We start from the raw sequence: 16,969 nt of genomic DNA on the forward strand, positions 1-16,969 counted from the left end.
TCCCCTGCGCGCAGGCCGCTCCTCCAGCAAACTGGCCCCAAGCAAGCTCCAGCCCTGCCAAAGCGGGGGGCAGGCCAGCGGCACTGCTCCACGCTGCTGCCCCGCGCCGTCCCCGCAGGCCTCCCGGTAGCCCCGGGCCCCCTCCCGGTTCCGGGGCCCCGCGGCGGTGCGCCGTGCGCCAGCAGGGGGCGCGCCGCGGCAGGCAGCGGCGGGGCCGGCGGTGGGTGCGGGAGGGCTGAGCCGGCGCCCAGCGAAGGGGCTCCGGGGACAGCGGGGGTGTTTTCAGCCTTCCTTAGACCCCCCTCTCTCCTTTAACGGCCTCGGTGAGGATCCCGAGGGATGCGCTGGGTACGGGGGACACCCTGCGCGGACCAGCGCCAGCGTTCGTCCCGGAGGTGTTGGGTTTGCTGTGTTTTTACGTCATGTTTTATGTCACACAGGTACACACCTGTGTATCGTGAGGGATTTTAGTGGAACTCTGTTAGCTCCGTCATAACCAACAGACGAAACGCAGTGACACCGAGTGCCGTGCTGTGCGCCGTGTGGTTTACTTCCTCGTGCACCAACCGCCATGGGTCTTGCACAATTACGGACGAAAACAAGGAGAGCCGGCCTTGCTCTGCTTCCAAATGAGAAGGAGGAGGCGAAGCAGATCTCCTGGACTTCCCCAGATCTCCTGGACTTCCCCACTCCCTTCCACGAGCGTGTTGGAGCAGGGGAGTGGAGTTTCCAGCCACCATAAATCAGCAGGGCGCTGGCACAGGCTGTAGCAGGACGCGGCTCTTGCAGAGCACGGGTGAAGCCAGAAGACACGCTCTGAGTCACAGTTTGCCTTCCGGCTCCGGTCGTTGGCAAGCTCGGTAGGCTGGGGTTGGAAATGAAGAATAGATTTCTGATTTCTTACTGCGAGCGCTGAGCTGACATCTCTTATGGATCACACATTCCTCCATTTCGGGAGTTCAGACAGATCCAGACCATCTTCTCTAGCAGTAGCGCAAGCACAGTCAGAGAGTGAAACCTGGCACGTTCTCACGTTACTGGCCAAATATTTGCAGTTGAATTCTGGATGTATTTCTCTCCGTGGTTACAAAGAAGCTGTGGAGCTTTTGGAGCACATTGTGCTTCATGACCTTTTGTACCAGAGGGATTTTGCAGTTGATTAATATCTTTCATTGCGAGATTCTACTACATTTCTTTTTTTTTTCTAAATAGCTTAATTTGCCAGTACTCAGAAGCTCCCCTCCTCGTCTGTGGTTTAAGAAAAAAGCGAGTAGATCTTTGCCATTACTGGCAACACTCTTATCTGAAATCCCTGGTGGGCAAACCATCGCGCTCCCCATTGGGGAGCACTTACACTCCTGCTGCCACTGAAGTCAGTGCCAGTGCTGCCACTTCCTCAATATTGCTGCTTCATAATATGTAAAATAATCTCAACCAAAATTCAACTGTTTAGTTTTCCTTCTAGCGAAAGAGGCAGTAATAAGACGCAGCTTGACAAGACGGCCTTGTACAAACACACGCTACAGCCAGCGCACAAGGAATCGAGGAGACGACAATCATCGCTGAATGTTACGTACGTCCTCTTGTTGGCTGCACAAGAACAGGAGCTTTTCTCCTTAGAGGCATAATATCAATTTGTTCATTTTGTCTGAGGTTTTGGCCTACCTTGAGAAGGATAATTAAACACTTCACAACTGTTTAATAGAGAAAACAAAAATAATACCATGGATTTTACACGAGTAGCCTGGGAATAGAAAACATTGCGCATTTCTGCCAACAGAGTAGAAAATTTACTATTATGAGTCAAGAAAACCTGGTCGTTTCAATAATACCCAATTCATGTATTGCTCTTAACTTAATAAATCTTCTTTCATGAAGATAAAATGCCTTCTAAAGTGCACTTTTGAGAGTAATGATTATACCAGGTTTTTTTGTAGGCAGAAAGACAAGGTGCAGCTCACTCCAGGAGAATTTCAACTCCGAGGAGCTGAAGTGCGTTACGAGGAGTGGAGGAGAGCTGGGCAGAGAGCAGGCGGCCAGCCAGCGGAATGACAAGTGAGCCCAAAGTTCAAATAAACCATCTATCCCCTTCTCCACCTGCATTTTTTCATTCTTTCTGATAAGCTGTGGTTGCTACCTCGAGCGTTCCTTGCCATGAATCAATTACAGGCTGGCACATAGCGTGGTGCTTCGGAGGAAACGGGAATTATCCGTGCATTTCTCAAGCAGCTGCAAAGGGGCTGTACAAACACATCTGAAGCAACATGCCGTGAAGAATTTTAATCTCCTGGACTCAACTTGGTTTGTTTTCAAGAGATTAAAAAGTACACCGTTTATTTGTATTAAATTTTGAAATTCCCCGAACCAGGGAGTTTTTATTGTGTACCATCATCCTAAATAAATTTTGATTTATTGCTTTTTCAAAACGTACATAAATCTCACGACAGTCTCAAAGATTCAGGTAAGTATCATAAGTAATACCAAAATTAGGCATGTCATCCTCAAAATAGTGCTCTTTCCTCTATTGGCAAATTAATAAAATGAATATAGGTGACTTAATAGACTTTTTAGTTCAACAGACTTTTTAATTCAACAGGTTTTTTAAAAAATCATGTCTGTGGTTAGAAAAACACCTGATAATTTGACACAGGAAGGCTTATTTTGTTTGGAAAAATCATTTCAGAAATACCTCCCCCCCCCCCTTTTTTTGCCAAGAGCAGAACAAACAACTTTCTTTCATCGTAGCTTGTAGGTGGTAAAATTTCAGCTCGTTATGTTTATCACCAGAAGTATTTTCCATTTGCTGTGAAGTTGCTATCAGAATGTGTAATAAAATAAATACAAGGTAATATTTGGCGTACCAGAGGCAAGTGGAAGACAGGTGCTGAATATAAATTTCCCTAAATAACGTGTCACCATGACTATAACAATTAAGAACTCTTCGAGGGCTCATCCAGCGGTCCTAATTAATACAAATGATGAAGTAGCATGTCGTGGAATTGCAGAACACGACGGCTGGCAGTGTCCCCTCGGGCCCTGCGTGCAGCCCCAGTATCCTGCGTTAGCCAGAGCACGAGATGCCAGGCCACGGCACGGGTAAGAGCAGGCGAGGGAAGGGAAGAGAGGGGCCAGCTCAGAGGTTGGACATCAGGAGGAATTTCTTTACAGAAAGGGTTATTAGACATTGGAAGGGGCTGCCCAGGGAGGTGGTGGAGTCACCATCTCTGGAGGGGTTTAAGAAAAGCCTGGACATGGCACTTAGTGCCCTGGTCTAGTTGACAGGGTGGTGTAGGGGCAGCAGTTGGACTCAATGATCCCTGAGGTGTCTTCCAACCTGGTTGATTCTGTGATTCTGTGAGAGCGGGCAGACCCACGGCACTGGTACCAACACGTTTCTTCGATGCTTTGTGTGGAAGACACAATAATTTTGGGAAGGCGAAGCGCTTGACTGGATGCCCCAGCAGTCTTGTCCTTTGGCATGGGCCGACACGTCACTTGGACAGTAACTTTCACGCTGGAATAAATTTTAAAAGGAAATTCTTACTTCTAAGTGTGACTGCACAGTAACAAAATCACAGAATCAACCAGGTTGGAAGAGCCCTCTGGGATCATCGAGTCCAACCATTGCCCTGACACCACCATGGCAACTAGACCAGGGCACTAAGTGCCATGTCCAGGCTTTTCTTAAACCCCTCCAGAGATGGTGACTCCACCACCTCCCTGGGCAGCCCCTTCCAATGGCTAATGACCCTTGCTGAGAAGAAATGCTTCCTAATGTCCAACCTGACCCTCCCCTGGCCAAGCTTGAGGCTGTGTACCCACCCCACACTTCTGCCACCCCCCCAGGTGCCAGGCCAAGGCACCGGGAGCCCGCGGCTGGCTGTGGCCTCGCTGGGGTAGCGAGGAACGGGGCACCGGGCACGGGCGAAGGAGACGGCGCGTTCCCAGGGCCGAGGGGAAGCTGCCGGAGGGCGGGCAGCGGCGGAGCCCAGCGACGGGTCGGTCGCTCCCGGCTCGGCGGCCGTGAGGGACGGGAGGTGGCGGTGCCCGCTGCTCCCCCCCGCCGCTCCTCAGCCCCTTCCCTGCGGCGGCGGCCCCACCCGGCCCCCGCATCGCCTCAGCGGGGCTCCCCGCCGCCATGGCGCGGCCGCCGCCTCCCCGCACGTCTCGCGTGGTTCGTCGAGAACTCGCCGCGCCCCTTTCTTTCTTCTTCTTTTTTTTTTAAAATAAAACCCAACATTTTCCCCCTTCCGGGCCGGGCGGCGCTGACGGCTGGCCCGGCCGCCCAGTGAGCGCGGCGAGGCGGGGCGAGGCCTCCCGCCGCCTCCCTCCCGCGCCCCCGCCGCCGCCCCAGCGCCAGCCCGCGCCTCGCCGTGCCGCCCGCACGCACCCGCCCGCCCGGCTCCGCATCCCGCCGCCGCCGCAGCCTCCCAGCATGGTCATCAAGGTCTACATCGCCTCCTCCTCCGGCTCCACGGCGGTAAGGGGCGCCCCGGGAAAGTTGTACCGGGCGGGAGGGCGGCGGCGCGGGGCTGCCCTGGCCCGGGGGGCGGCGGTGAGCGGCCGGGCAGCGTGAGGAGGGGCTGGGGCGGCCGGGGACCGAGAGAGGAGCAGCCGCCGCTCGCAGGGAGATGCGGGTGCTGCCGCCGGGAATGAAGTGCCATTTCCCTGGTGATCCCGCAGCTCGTTCCGTGAGCTGCTCCCGCACCCGGGTCCAGCAGCTCCGGGCGGCTCGCACGCCTCCGCACCCCGCGTCCTGCGCTGGGAAGGCGAAGCCGACAACGTTTGGGGTCTTTTTTTATGTTGTTCTTGAAGTTTATTTCTCAGTTGTGGCACCCATCATGTCAGTATTGGGTTTTGATGAGTTTATCCCTCTTAAATCATTAATGCTGGCAAGGCGTGTGTGGCTCCTGCGCGAGTAGCTGCAGTTTGTTGCTCTGTGGGAATACTGGGTTTCGCCTCTTATGGCCCCAGTGTGTTGTAGGCAGAGCTTGATCAGAAGACTCTACTTTTCCAAAGCAAAATAATCAATAAACCAAAAACACTGGGGGTCTGCGCCTAGCTTCAGATGTAGCTCGGAGCAGTAGTGTCCTCTGGATCATCTGATTTCTGTCCGATCTGTGTGAAAGATGCTCCGAGTCTAAAATCCAGGGGATTTTGTCCTACTTGGTATGAATGTGCTGGAGACCTACAAAATGCCAGAGACTTAGAAAATGCCAGCTATTGCAGTTAATGATCAGTGACTTTTACTGCGAGTAGATAAAGAGCCTAAGCTGTGGCTCTGTGATGACCTTTCACGTCACTGTTAGGCTGTGCACATCAGGGGCAGGTGCCCAACTTTCAGAGGACAATTCTCCTTCTCGAGTTGAGTGTGGTCGCTGGTCTGTGGTCTTCACAGATGAAAGACCACGCTGGGAAGCTGTGCCGTTGATGGCTGTGATGCTGTAACCCCTCGTTTAGCTCTAATGACAGAGGCTGAGCCCTGCGGTGATGGAGTGCAGATGGCACAGGAGCGTGTGCCTTGGGTGTCCCTGCTCTCGCGCTCTTCCCGTGTCATTTTTCTATCGATGCTGGCATCGACGTACTGATGCTGATTGTGAAAAGCAGATGATTATCAGAGGCTGATCTGGACAGTGCCTTGAAATCCTGAGTAGTTCATTCATAAGGGGGGTCCGAAGGGATTTCTGCTGGGTTTATGCAAAATGGTCATCTGGAAGAAAAGAAGCAGTTATTAGCGAATTGGAAAAGTCATTCTTTCTTTCTAAGACAGCTGTTAATAGGTTTCAAGTTGACTGATTCAGTTGCTATAGATTTTTATCAGTGACCTCTTAATGGCAGTTATTGATTCCCGTCTGTGTGGTGATACTAAGCTCCAAGGGTGCAACCACTGATCTCGGTCCTGACTCTGTTTTCCTGTTTTTAAATTAGGTTTTAATTATTAGCTGAGTGGTTTCTGCGATGCTGTCTTGTCCTTGTGTGGATTGTACACGTTACAAGGCTCAATGCTGACTTACTGCTGCCTTTTAGGTTCCTTTGTGCCTCCTTGACTGTGGAATTTGAATATAGCGTTGGCGTAGTCTGTTTTTGTGGAATTTGAGCGTAATGTGCACATAATCGCCAGTTTTATGACGTGTGTGTGTGTATATATATATATATATATATATACTCATGCCTGTGTCTAAAGCAAGTGTAGCTCAAGTAATCCTGTGGTAATGAGGAGGACTTGCACGTTCTCCGTTTACTGAGTACACCGAGGGTGTTTCTGTTGGCAGGGATCAGCCGAGTACCTCACCGGGTGGCTGGTTTTTTTTCTAGTATATGAATTTTAATCGATGTTTCAACCTGAAGTAAAACAGAGAGGCACCTTTCTGGAGGGAAATGTGCTCCATGGGAATGAGTCGTTTTCGTGGGTCTTAAGCCGTTGGTGGGACAGGCTTTGCTTGGAGGACCAGAGGAGCCTTTCTGGGTGCTGAATTTGAAATAACCCACTCAGGGAGTGGAAAATCCACATCAGAGGAGGTTGCTACAGAGAGATGGAAGAGTCAAAGCTGTTTCCAGCAAAGTCACTGAACTGGCTAACATCAGCCTCGTAAGGGCTCTCACTCCTGCTAAGTTGGCTTTGTAACACCTGGCACTGTGTTATTTTGGTTGTCAAAAGGCCAGTTTGCTTGAGTAGAAGGAAGACAGAAATAAGTATAAAATCTCCTTCTTAAAAAACGACTGCCCTGTTCCTGTCAGTTGTTGAAGCTTTTGTGAGACTCTGGAAAGCATCATCTCCTGCTGAAGGGAAGAGGGGTTGAGATTGCTTCACACCTCACAGCCTGGGGCTGTAAGTCTTGGAGGGTGCCCAAATTTTGTGGTCTTTTATTGTCAAAGTCATACTTTGTTATGCAGTATGATTTGCCACATCATAGTATATAAAATGTTTCCCCGAGGCACTGTTCTCCATAAAGTTTATATTCAGTAGTATGTATCTGTGAGGAAAAAATACCATATGAAGCTCCTGTCTGAGCAAAGGCATTTTACAAGTATGTTTCAAGGGATTTCTGGTGAAGTTCACTTAATTCCTGTGTACATGTGTCGTTCAGAGTCTGGGCACGGGCGTTACAGCCCACGTGTGACTGTCAGGCTGCCCCTTGGTGGGTTTTGCAGCACGAGGAGTTAGTGCTCAGTGTTATCTTTGGTGTGTTTCCTTGGTTGCAAAGTCCCGTGTTTGTGCTCGATCGTGGGGTTTGCTTTATACTCTGCATGGTCAAGGTAAAGGTGACTTTGGGTTGGGGTGGTTCATTGCCATGGTTCTCTTAGGCAGAGATAACTGAATATGCTGGAAGTTTGTAATTACAGAATCGACGAGGTTGGAAGAGACCTCAGGGATCATCGAGTCCAACCATTGCCCTGACACCACCATGGCAACTAGACCAGGACACTAAGTGCCATGTCCAGGCTTTTCTTAAACCCCTCCAGAGATGGTGACTCCACCACTTCCCTGGGCAGCCCCTTCCAATGGCTAATAACCCTTTCTGGAAAGAAATTCTTCCTGATGTCCAACCTGAACCTCCCCTGGCAAAACTTGAGGGGACAATTAAGGACTTAGCCAGAATATGATGATTGCAGTCTTGGTCTGGCCTCCTGTTTGAATTTCACCCTGGAAATCATAATGTAACAGTTACAGCACTGGTTCATGCTGCATTTGGAAGTCTTGTATGGAGAGTTGCCCTTTCTCTTTGATCTTTCTCAGTGTAGTGTTGCACCGGTGAGTCACGGGCTGAGGCAGGGACGCGCAGGGGATTGTAATTATGGAGGTGAGCTGTAGACACCAAACGTGGGAATATGCACGCGTAGCTTCTGTCCGGGAGCCTTTCTGTGTGACATACAGTTGAAGTGAACAGTGTTACTAGTATGAGACAGCGTTGGAGCCTACGAACGCGAAATGACAGACGCAAATGCCGCGTTCAGAAGCACCCAAGCGTTGACTCGAGCAGGGACTGTGCAGGCTGTGAGAATGATTTGACTGTAGACTTCTATTCAGATCCTCCAAGAGACGAAAGGAGGAGAGGCCAAAGAGTAATTAGACTCTTGCTCCTGGAAGAAAAAGGATACAGGGAGGGAAGAAGCTGAATTGCACAAGTCTGGTCTGTAATTTTCTCCGTTACCATTTAGGTATTTTGTTGGGTTTTGGGTAAGAGATTGCCTCAGCTTTCCTGCAGCACCAGAAACACTTGTGGGCATCTTTCTGAAGGCAGTTGGATTACCACTTTTATTGATCTTGTGTGGAAAGGAGCCAGCTGTTTAAATTCTTCTCGGTCTTACGAGTGTGCATTTGTTGCCAACAACTGCACCAGTCCTGACTATGGACTTTGTCCAAGAGAGCTGTGTTCGTTCCTCCAACGTCCCCTCGCAAGCTCCAGGAGCATGGGTGAAACCTGAAGGCTGTGGCTGTGAAGTGCCAGCGCTGGGGACGCCGGGCTGAGCTCTCCCGTGTGCTGCTGCCAGCGCTGCGGGCTCTGAAAGCTGCTGCATTGAACCCCTGACGTCCAGAGCACTCCTCGGAGCCAGGCACGTCGTGTTTGTGGTCTACAGCCCGTGCTGCCGTCTCTCCAGGCTCTCCCCCCTCGCTTGTTTTGATGGCTGCGTTGGTGGTTTTCCTCCCTCGCCTCCTACCGCGACAAAAATAAGAGATGATCTCCAGAATCTGTGTCAGAGCCCCATGTTACACGTCAGCCTCGCTGCTGTTTAGGGATGGTTTGGAGAGGAAAGGAAGTTTTAGTTTATTTTTTCATTCATGAAGTTAGGGATGTGGGGGCTCTCATGTTTTTCGTGTATTGTTTTCTTGCTTGGGAAAGGACCTAGGTCTTCTCCTCCACACCCACCAGGAAATGAAGAGGAAAGTGGCCTGTGGTCTGGAGAGCAAACATTTGCTCACAATTACTCTTTTCTTTTCCCCCACATAACCCAGTAAGGCACAGGAGGGCTTTCTGGTGCTTCTGGGGATATATAGCCAGCGGCAAGTGCTTTCTGGAGCCTTATGGGTTGCAGCTGAGGGAGAACAGCTTTGGAGAAGAGAGACTGGGAAGGAGCAGAGTTGTGTGTAAGCACCAGCTTTTGTCCCTGTTCAACAACTCAGGGCTTCGGGAAGGCTGGTGAAGCCGCTGCATCCTCCTGGAACAATCCCAGGGAGGTGATACATGGAGAGATGGAGATGGTACAAAAAATTTGTATTTTGCATTTAAATCCCCCTAGGGCCTTTTTCCTCTGCTTATCACAATAAATGCAAATCTTGCCGTCCTAAGATAGAAGGAGCAGAGCCTGCGTGCTTCTGTCTCTGTGGTGTTTGGCTGCTTTGAGGTTTCTCCAGGCGTTCTGGAGCTGCTGCTGAACTTCCTTCGGTCCAAATGGCACTGCAGATCGGTGCAGTTAATGTGAGAAGAAAATAATGATACGAATCTTTTATAAATAGTCTTGTAATATAATGCAAGTTTAGGTAAAACCACATATTTTTGAGGAAATCAGCTGCATCTGTAGTTTAAAAACAATCCCACAAGTATATATAATTTTTGTGATACTTAGCTCGTGCAGTTTATATACTGGGGGCGAGGACTGACTCGGTACTAGGCTTGGTATTGATTTTTAAACCTGTCTCTTGTGTAAACATCATATGCATGAAGTACTTTTTTGGATACCTAGTGTTACCCAAACTTAATTTCTCTCAATAAAATGTATGAGTTGTTCTGAATTAGAGCTCTCAGGGTGGAAGACAAAATACGTCACGTGAATCTAGCGAGGCAGTTACTAGGATGTGTTCCATCTGCCTCGTGGGTTGTTTTTTTTTAAAAGCCATTGTTCCAAACTCCAGATAAGTCAAATATTTTTCTTAAAATATTACGTTCAAATTTTTAATAGAGGCAGAGATTAAATTAACCGCAGTTGTTGCAATGGTTTTAATATACCAAAGTGAAAAACATTCTACAGTGCTTAAATAAAAACAGTTTTCTGACAGCATGAGAAAGATGCTGGGGAAATTACACTGCCCAGTTCAGGCTGGGAAAGGCTTTTTGCTGAGACTGTCTGTAGGTTGTATATGCAGGTGTGACAGTGTTTATTTCGAGATGATGCATCAGGGTTGTGTCTTTCTCATGCTCTGACTTAGGGAAGAAGCTGAATGCCGTCAGCGTGCGCTGGCTTTGCTTGAACCCTGAACCTTCTCAAGATACGATCCATACAGTGTCCTGTCAGTGCTAAGCACTTGTGCTTTTTAATAAATATTTGTAGAGTTCAGCAAGAAACTTTTCTTGTCCTGAGGCACTAAAGTTACACTCAGAAAATTCCTATAGAAGTCAGTGAATTGGCACGTGTGTAACGAGCAGAGGGTGCCAAAACCAAGCGTCTCGGCAAGGTTATCCCTGTTCCTTCCAGAAGAGGAGGAATTTGGGAGAGAGGAGACAAATGGAACTAAAGAAACATCGATAGATCTCAGCTGTTCAAGCTCAAAACAGAACTAAAATATTCCCCTGGATGATAAAAAGAAGAGCTAAGGATGCGTCATTGTTGTAGCCAGGGATGGGTGAGCTCTGCCTTACATAGATGTTCTTCATGCACACCAACCCTTGAGCTGCTGCCCTGGAACCGCTGATCTTAGCTCCTGGCACTAATCAGTGGTCTGGAAAGCCGAACCAAACCCACAACTTACATCAATATTACGCTGTTCAAGAATGTTTCTACTGAAACATGAAAATACAGTGTTAAAGGCATTTGTTTAACCCCAGTCATGTTCAGGGGAGACCTTCAGTTTATGGTTAAATTTAAAGTACTTTTGTTGGTCAGATATGTAATCAAGCCTGAAAGGGTTTTAATTGTAATGCCTATCTACTATTATGGTGTGGGAGTGAAAGGTGGCAGTGGTTTAGAAGATCTCAGGGAGATGTGGAAGCTACAAGCTCTCTTCCTGTGCTGAACAAATTGATGTTATTCTTTGTTAGACTCTTTCCCAGCGGACACATGGACAGAGACAGAGCAAGGGGAAGAATCAAAACACTGTCAGAGAAAGCTGTGCCCCACAGCTGGGCTACCTAGAGCGGCCACCGAGCGTAGGAATAGGGGTGATCCCTTCATACTGAATCCCTGGACTTCTAGGAAGTTTTGGACAAGCTTTGGCCAGGTTAAAAATCTTTTTTCCATAAAGAAACTATGCTGTGGGATGAGAGGAAGGGATTGTTTTATTTTCTTTTTGGCTTGTAGAATTGATTACACACCAGTTGTATAAAGCCAATAACAATCAAGACTTCACAATATACAGGCAGCCTTTGCAACATGCAGAAGTTACGAGGAGTTCCTACAGAGATCTGTGCTGCACCCTAAGCAATCTGGAGGAAGATGAGGTGACAAGGCTGTTGGAGAGGTTGTACAGAGCGAGAGCAGCCTGCTGTAGCTGTCCCAGGTGGGAAAGTGGGAAGAAACAATTGTTGTCCTGTGCAAGAGTGAGGTTTAAACTAACCAGAACTCGTTAGCAGAGAGGTCTTGGAGCTGTACTAGGTAATTCTACAAAAATGTCATATTAGTGGTCACAAAAAGCAAACAAAATGTCAGGAGCTTTTAGGGTGGGAGAGAGCGAAGGAAAAAAAACAATATCACTGTATATATCTGTGGTGAGTCTGTATCTGTAATAGACTGGAATTGTCCTTAAAGGATGTAAAAAAGTGAGAAAAGATACTAAGTAGGGTGAGGTGGTAACTACAAGAGGAACAACCAAACAAGACAGAATTCTGCAGTTGAGAAAGAAAGAGCTGAAAAAGTCTGAAAAGTGATAAAATCATGTCAGGCATGGGAGAACAAATAGGAAGTGATCGTTCATAACTTCTAGTGCAGCAGCTGGGGGAGAGCAAGCGAGCCGAGCAGGTGGCAGGTTCACAATAAATGAAATACTTTGTTTGACAACATGTAGTTTAATGGAGAAACTCACTGCCAGAGAACGTCCTGTATGGCAAAAATTGCCTGGGCTCAGGAAGCAGTCAGACAAATTAAGGGGGAAAGTCTATTAAGGGCTATTAAACATAATTACTGCACCTCTGACTCAAAACTGTGGATCACTGGAGTCTGGGAAAGTACGATGTGGCGTAGCCCTCTGCGCTCAGTCTGTTGGCGTGCTCTTCCCTGGGGTCTGTGGCGGGTGGAGGCAGGATATTGGGGGAGACAAGTGTTGGATGTAACCCAATAAAGCTGCTCTTCTGTTCTTGGATGAAGTTGGCTCTGCTCCCAAAATTATGTTAACAGTTTGCATTTAAAAATTTAAGAACATGTTGTCCAGGAAAAAAGTTTGATGGAAAAGAATAAAGGATACATGTGTGTGTTTGGGATGTGTTGGTTTGGTTTTCATTTGGTAGTTACCACCAACGCCTGCAATTGTAAAAGTAGTAGAAGGCTCTGGACATTGAGGTGTAACTTGAAATTTCCTCTGAAATGTAAACAACTTCTGGGCCTGTTTTATGTTCAGACATACCAATGTGACTGAAGTCTTACCTCTCTGCTTTGCGAGCTCTGAGATGCTGTGAGAGACTGTAGATACGAGAGGAACTTTTGACTATATTTGTCCCCTGTATCTTAGAAACCAGAGGGGGAAGGAAAAAAGCAGAAGTTAATAATAGTCCTGTTGGTTTCCTTCTGAACAACTGCAGTGGAGTTCAGGAGCCGAGGACAAGGCTGTAAGAAATGTTGTCGGAACCAACAGGATTTTGCAGCATGAGCAGCAGGTGCTGGCACACGTCATGTTTAGACCTGGGCAATGAGGTAGGTGTATCAGAAGCCCCTCCTGCCTTAGGCAGAGGTCAAAATAAACTGGCAGAGCCCAATGTAAACAGAAAACAGGCAGCCTCGGGGGAAAATAGTAATAGTTTTCACATAAACCCACGTTTTTATTAGAGTAGTGGTTTCCAGGCAGGTTTAAACAGCACATCTGTATTCACCTCGTGGGATCAACCTTTGGCTGTGCTGGTGTCACTGGGAGTTTTGCCATGGACTACAGCAGGACAAGATTGTACTCCTTGGGAAATCCTTAATGCCGCTCATCCAAGAGCATTCCTGTGCACGTGTTGTAAATGTGCTCGGCCAGAGCAGCAGCTGCAGAGCAACTGGCAGGACGGGAGAGCAGTAGAATGAATTAAAAACACATCTCAAAAATTTCTCAGTGGACATGGATAGAAATGAAGTTCAAGCAAAGCTGATTTATGGGTAATAGATGTAGGATTTTTTTTTCCCTAGGCAGGAAATACAATGTCTGTGAGTAGAAATAAAAAGATAAAAAGGGGCAGGTTTGCAAACTTACTTGTTAGCGACCTGATAATCCTGATTAAGAACTAGAAATTCCTTTCCACCCTGTAATGCAGATAAGCAAGTCTCATGGTTCTGGTGGCTGAGGCCGTGAAACCTTTGTACCTGAGCAATCTTTCTCTGAATTTCTGTTCCCTTTCATCCCATTAAAATGTACCAGGAGGTGGCCACGAGAGCCTCTTTCACCCGCAGAGGACTGAGGTTTGAGTTGTGCATGCTGTGAGGAGATCAAAGTAGGTCCATAAAGCTACCTCAGGGAGTGTTCCTTCCAGGAATTTACACCTGTGTAAACTGAGGAGCAGCTGGACAGACAGCTACGTCTTCCATATAATAATTTGGGACCAAAATTAGCAGCTTGGAAGGCGTTAGGATAGCCATCACCTCACACCGCCAGCCGTCACGCATTAGGCTGAGACTGAAGAACATCAGGGCAATTAAGCTATGTTGGCTGCTTGCCCATGCCTGGAGATCTCCATCCTACAGCAGATAAACAGCTGGGGGACTTAATATTTTAAAAAATAAAATGCAGTGTGTATTTGTCTTGGTTTCTGACCGTGGTATGCAGATGCTGGCTTTCACGGAGGCAGAAGGAAGCTTGCGGTTTAAAAAAAAAACCAAACAGATACCATGGTGACAAGAGATCTAAAAAACTTAGAAAAGACAGTGGGGAGGTTGCAAAGTGGCCTCCAGGTCGTGGCTCTGTCGGTGGCTGTGCCTGCCACCGAGGCGTGGGCAGCATCTGGATTATCCGGGGTGGAAGGTGGCCCTTCCCTTCGGGCTGCAGGGGTGCAGGGGGTGAGAATAGCTTGTTGATGGGAAGGACCTTCGTGTGGTGGAAAACACTCCATTTTTTTTAGTTTCCTGTGAAGAGTGACTCCAGGATGTCTCCTGAGAAGCCCTCCTGAGAGCAAACCCCGAGGCGTTGGCCTTCCTGGCTGCTGCAAGCAGGAGTTGGCCAACTCCTGTGTTGCTTCAGCTACCCAAAGTGTTAGAAACTGCAGCGTGGCCAGTTTCTATTTACCTCCCTCTCCCCCTCCCTTAAAGACAGTTTCTGAAGTTACAATATTTTGTCCAGGTCTGCAGTAAAATGAAGAGGGGATCTGGGGCGCCCATGAAGTGTTACTCAAGCAAATTAATGGGCCAGAAAGCTGGTGCCAACACAGAGCATTGTCTGCTAAATCTTTCATCTCATGCTTTGGTGTGGCTGTACTGACCTGCTGTTCTGTCTCAACACAGCCCAAGTCTTTTTGGAAAGAGGAGGAAAACTTGTGTTTACTCCATAGCTTTTCTCTTAATCCCCCTCTTCCTTTGTGTTATGGTGTTTAGGTATTTTAGTTCAGGGAAAATAAGCTTTATTCTCTTGAAAAAGTTATTTGGTTTAGTTTAGAATAGCAGTCATCAAAAAGACTACTTTGCTAAATAAAGTCCATGTTGTAGGAGTTCTTCGAAGACGGAAAGTCATACAGAACAGAAACACCTGAGTTTAGTGTAGGATCCCTGAGGTCATATTATATTTCTTCTTAAAGTAGATTTTTATTTAAAGATAATCAAGTCCTGGCAGTATAAAGGCAGTGAAACAGCAATTAATGCTGTAAACTTGTAGTCTTGTCAGTTAATTTAGTCTCTGTGCTAAACCATACAGGAAATAAACCTTCTTTTTATTGCAGACCACAGGAGCCTTGTGCAATACTTGTCTGCGTGTTTCACTCCTTTCCTAACCAGAGTTCAGCTCATCAGACAAACAAAACAAAACATGTTTCTCCTCTCTCCTCTCTTTGCCGTGCAGGGCTCCTCCTGGCCAGCAGAAATCCACAGGTTTTGAAAAATAATTAAATTATAATAAACCCCCTGAACTGTAGCCCTGTGCTGGCTGTGGTGCCTGTTGATCCAAGGGCATCTTCTCGGGCTGCTTCCCCAGTATATATTGGCCAAGTGCTGGGCAGACTGGAGCTTCAGGGTGGAATGAGGAGGGACCTGTGCTGTTTTAACTGACATAACACTGCAGCCATCACTTTTCATAGGGTGTAGTTGCTGCCAACACTACATGGACTTCTACGACCCGTCCTGGAGCCTTCTTCTGAAGTGGAAGATAAAGGAGGAATAATTCTGGCTTTCGGAGAGAGACTGGCTGGAAAAAAAACAGACTCAGAAACTGACAACGATGGTGGGATCAAGACTTTCAGGACTGAAGCCCTGTGAAAGTTTCTAGAGCCAGTAGTCAGGTTTTCAGTGGCACCCTCAGGGCCTTCTGACCCATTTTTCTCAGCCACATTGAGAATTTTTGAATATCTAGAAATTTATCACATTCCAGAGAGTGTTCTGTGGCTCGTGATACTGAGCCTGATTCTCTTGTTCAAGATGAGTTTTCTGTGTGTTAAATCACTTTATGGTCAGTGCGGAAAGCCTGTCTATGGGGCTGGGCTGTGGTGTGTGTGATACTGTTGTACAAACAGCCAGAAATAACCCCTAACCCAAATAACAAGGTAAATAAGCAGTGATTTGAAAAAAATGATTATTCCTGCTGACTAACAGCTTAGGAAAGGAAGCTCTGAGAGGCAAAGGGTGCATTCAGAAGTGTTCAAGGAGTGTGTGACAGAGGTAGCTTAGACTTGAGAACTTTTTTTTTCCTTCCACATAGCAAAAGCTCCTGTTTCCCGAGACTGTTTTGTGCCTCAGATAAGAGAGTACAGTGAAATGCTGAGGCTGTGGAGACACCAGCAATACCCTGAACGGTCGTGCCAGGAGGAGAGGCTGTTGCTGGAGGCTGCCCTCTGCTCAGATCCTCTCTGAGCTGCCCGTTGAGCATCCCAGGGCCGAAGGAGGGTGTGAGCACCACAACCTCCTGTGGTGGCTGACCTGGCTGGCACTGCCTGGGAAAGGGGACATGAAGTGACCAAGAGCCCATGTGCTGCTGGTGGGTGGGGAGCGGGTGGCTGTGGGGCTGCTCCCTGGTCCGGCGGTGGTGGGTTGACATCTCCCCCAGCACTTAGTCCTGGCCCTAACCCCAGCGGCTTTGTTGGTGTGCGAGTGGGAACGTTGCACGAGGTTTCTGGGAGCTCGCAGTTCTCTGCTGTTCTGCCTGAGTTGTGCCAGACAACGAACTGTGAGCGTCAGGAATGGGTAATGAGGGAAAATTCAGAAGCTGGGACAACAGGTTCGTTGTTAGGTTTCTGCTTTGCTGCTCACTGTGACCCTTGTTCAGATGAGTGGGATTGGTGGCGATGCTCTGGCCGATACACCCCCAGTTCATTCCAGACCCCAGGGCAGTTTTTGTTAAGCAGGCGCTGGGGTTTGCGCTCCCTTCTCCCGGGCAGCCTTGGGAGCCTGGTGATGGCTGCAGGATAACGCAGGGTGCGTTCGGTTCCTCTGGCTGCTTTTCCTGCAGCTCTCACGTTTGTGATGCTCAGGAGTTATTTTCTTCTCAGCAAGGGTCATTAGGCATTGGAAGGGGCTGCCCAGGGAGGTGGTGGAGTCACCATCTCTGGAGGGGTTTAAGAAAAGCCTGGACATGGCACTTAGTGCCCTGGTCTAGTTGACAGGGTGGTGTCAGGGCAATGGTTGGACTCGATGATCCCTGAGGGCTCTTCCAACCTGACTGATTCTGTGATTCTGTGAGTTATGTTAGTTTTATACTGCTTTTTGGGGGGAG

The 16,969-nt window shown here is 48.2% G+C and overlaps 1 protein-coding gene across 1 annotated transcript in view; it reads left to right on the top strand.

Moving 5' to 3' along the window:
• Positions 1 to 4,364: 4,364 nt before the first annotated feature.
• The window catches only part of SH3BGRL (SH3 domain binding glutamate rich protein like), a 36,490-nt gene continuing 23,885 nt past the window's right edge, over positions 4,365 to 16,969 (top strand). The window contains exon 1 of the mRNA XM_068412095.1: positions 4,365 to 4,480. Coding sequence (XP_068268196.1) covers positions 4,436 to 4,480 — 45 coding nt within the window. The 5' untranslated portion in view covers positions 4,365 to 4,435. The remainder of the gene's footprint in view (positions 4,481 to 16,969) is intronic.

Source organism: Nyctibius grandis, chromosome 13 (genome assembly GCF_013368605.1).
Source record: "Nyctibius grandis isolate bNycGra1 chromosome 13, bNycGra1.pri, whole genome shotgun sequence".
NCBI lineage: Eukaryota > Metazoa > Chordata > Aves > Nyctibiiformes > Nyctibiidae > Nyctibius > Nyctibius grandis.